Source organism: Vollenhovia emeryi, unplaced genomic scaffold (assembly GCF_000949405.1).
Source record: "Vollenhovia emeryi isolate VEMERY1.0 unplaced genomic scaffold, V.emery_V1.0 DF939512.1, whole genome shotgun sequence".
Classification (NCBI taxonomy): Eukaryota; Metazoa; Arthropoda; class Insecta; order Hymenoptera; family Formicidae; genus Vollenhovia; species Vollenhovia emeryi.
The window spans coordinates 19,942-22,457 of NW_011966854.1; the positions used below are offsets into that span (position 1 = coordinate 19,942).

A 2,516-nucleotide genomic window follows, 5' to 3' on the forward strand; every position below is an offset into this window, starting at 1 on the left:
CCGAACAGCTGGAAAAGGTCAAACCTGGTCCTGATACCCAAACCAGGAAAACCGGCGGACACCCCAGGGGCATACAGGCCGATTTGCCTGCTGAACGAGGTAGGCAAGATCCTCGAGCGGATAATGGTTGCCCGTCTTGGCGGACACTTGGAGGGTCGGGAGGCGGGATTGTCGCCTAGGCAGTTCGGGTTCCGGGAGGGAAAGTCGACCATCGATGCAATTAAGTGCGTCAAGTCTCTCTCGGACCGGATTGTAGAGGAGGGGGAGGGGGTGTTGATGGCGGTCGCTGTAGACATAGCGAACGCCTTCAACTCCCTTCCCCACGGGGCGATCGTCCGGGCTCTGAGGAGCTTCGGGGTCCCGTGGCACCTGAGGGGAATCATCGAGGACTATCTCAGAGATAGGTGGATCTCCTGCAATGACAGGGAGGGCACGCACCGAGACTGGAGAGCGGGATGCGGCGTCCCGCAGGGGTCGGTCCTAGGACCACTCCTGTGGGACGTAGCGTATAACGGGGTACTGGACGCGGCTCTTCCCGACGGCAGCACGTTGGTGTGCTACGCCGACGACACGATGGTGCTGGCCGTCGGGGAGAGCTGGAGAGAGGCCGAAGTGAAAGCCAACCTGGCTGTGGCCTGCACGGTCAGGGCGATAAATGAGCTCGGCCTCAGAGTCGCCGCCGAGAAAACCGAGGCGGTGTTCCTCCACGGGGGCAACATGGGACCGCCGGCGGAGGCGCGGATTAGGATCGGGGGTATCAGCATACCCGTCGGGGCCCATGTGAAATACCTGGGCCTCTGCATCGACGGAGCCTGGAGTTTTTCCGAACATTTTCGGTGACTCGCGCCAAGGCTGGATGGAGCGGCCAATGCCCTCTCACGGCTTATGCCGAATCTGGGGGGGCCGTGCGGAGGCGTGCGAAAGCTATTCGCAAATGTGCTGGCGTCCATGGCGCTCTACGGGGCGCCGGTGTGGTCAGCGGCTCTGGAGCGCAATTCCAGAGCCCTGGCTATACTTAGGAAGGCGCAAAGGAGAGCGGCAATTAGGGTGGTGAGAGCTTACAGGACGGTCTCCCACCCCGCTGCGACGCTGTTAGCGGGACTTCCCCCGATAGACATAGCGGCGGGAATACACGCAGCTATGTACGACCGGGTGCGAGAGTTGAGGGAGGAAGGAGTGATCGTCACCCCAGCCATCAGGAGGACCCTCAGGTCGCAGATGCAAGAGGGAATGAGAGAGGAATGGAGGACCAGACTCGGCGAGTCGAACAGCTCGAGCCGTAGGACTGTGGACGCCATCCTCCCGAGGCTGCAGGAATGGCTGGATCGCCCGTGGACACGAGCATCCTACCGCACGACACAGGTGCTCTCCGGACATGGGTGCTTCGGGGAGTACCTGTGTCGAATAGGTCGCGATGGCACCCCTAGGTGCAACCATTGTGGAGGGGACCGGGACACGGCGCAGCACACTCCAAGAGTGCCCGGCATGGGAGGAAGAGCGCCGTGCCCTGGTCGAAGTTATTGGGGATGACCTATCGCTCAACAAGGTGATCGAGGCGATCGTAGAAGGAGAAGAAGGCTGGGAAGCCTTCTACAAATTCTGCGAGGGAGTCATGAGCTCAAAGGAAAGCGCCGAAAGAGAGAGGAGAGGGGAAACCAACCCCCAGGATGGCGCACATGGAGGGAGAGGCGCACCACCAAGGAGAGGTAGAAGAAGGTGGACGCGTCGGCAGCCAGCTCATCTCAGAGCCTGGCAGTAGGTGGCGGGACCAACAAAAAAAAAGAGGTCCAACGACGCCCTTCTCAGGGCGCCGTTATCCGGGAGTAGGATCCCATCTAAGGCGTGCGGGTGCCGTCTAAAGAATAGCCCCGAGGTAGCCCCTGCCTGTCGTAAAAGGCGACAAAAAGGGGAGGAGAAAGGAGCGGGTCTGGGACCCTAGGGGGTGGGTACGACCTGGGAAGTCGTGACTCACCCGCCCCCCACAGCAACGAGAGGGCGCAGCAGGGACCGGGTGGCATCCCTGCTGCAAGGAGGAAGAATGAGGTCCTATCACAAAAGGACGAAGAGGACCTGCCCTGTCAGGGCAAGGCTTCTACGAATGGGAGCATAGAGGGGCGCGCGAATAACTGCGCGCGGCGCGGGGTCGTCCGGTGAATGCCACCGTGAGTCCTAGGCGACCCCAGACAGCGCCAAGAAGTCCACCCCCGGTGGTTTTAGTGAGGTAGGCACCCCCATTGCACGCTGGCTCCCGGGTCGTCAATTGCCCGGGAGCACAGGGGGGTGAGTCCCACACACCACCCCGTCTCTTTCCCAGAGAGGCGGGGTGACGGTCCATGAGGATTTCCACCGGGTAAAAAAAAAAAAATGTTATAATTTGTCAGTCGTGATCAACAATAAAGGTCGATTCAGACTATACGACACGGACCGTCACGTTCCGGCAAGGACACGGACCGGCACCGACACGACAAAATATTGAAACATGCGTTTTAAATGAGACTGTCTACACTAACCGACAT

General features: G+C 60.3%; 1 protein-coding gene across 1 annotated transcript; it reads left to right on the forward strand.

Annotated features, from left to right (window-relative positions):
• The first annotated feature begins 948 nt into the window (after positions 1 to 948).
• Positions 949 to 1,530, forward strand: LOC105557355. Its single transcript, XM_012004571.1, has one exon. It carries the CDS (start codon positions 949 to 951, stop codon positions 1,528 to 1,530), a length of 582 nt encoding a protein of 193 aa, XP_011859961.1.
• Positions 1,531 to 2,516: the final 986 nt, after the last annotated feature.

Excerpts from the sequence above, each read along its gene's own strand:
- LOC105557355 (XM_012004571.1), top strand. The coding sequence starts at position 949 with ATGGCGCTCTACGGGGCGCCGGTGTGGTCAGCGGCTCTGGAGCGCAAT.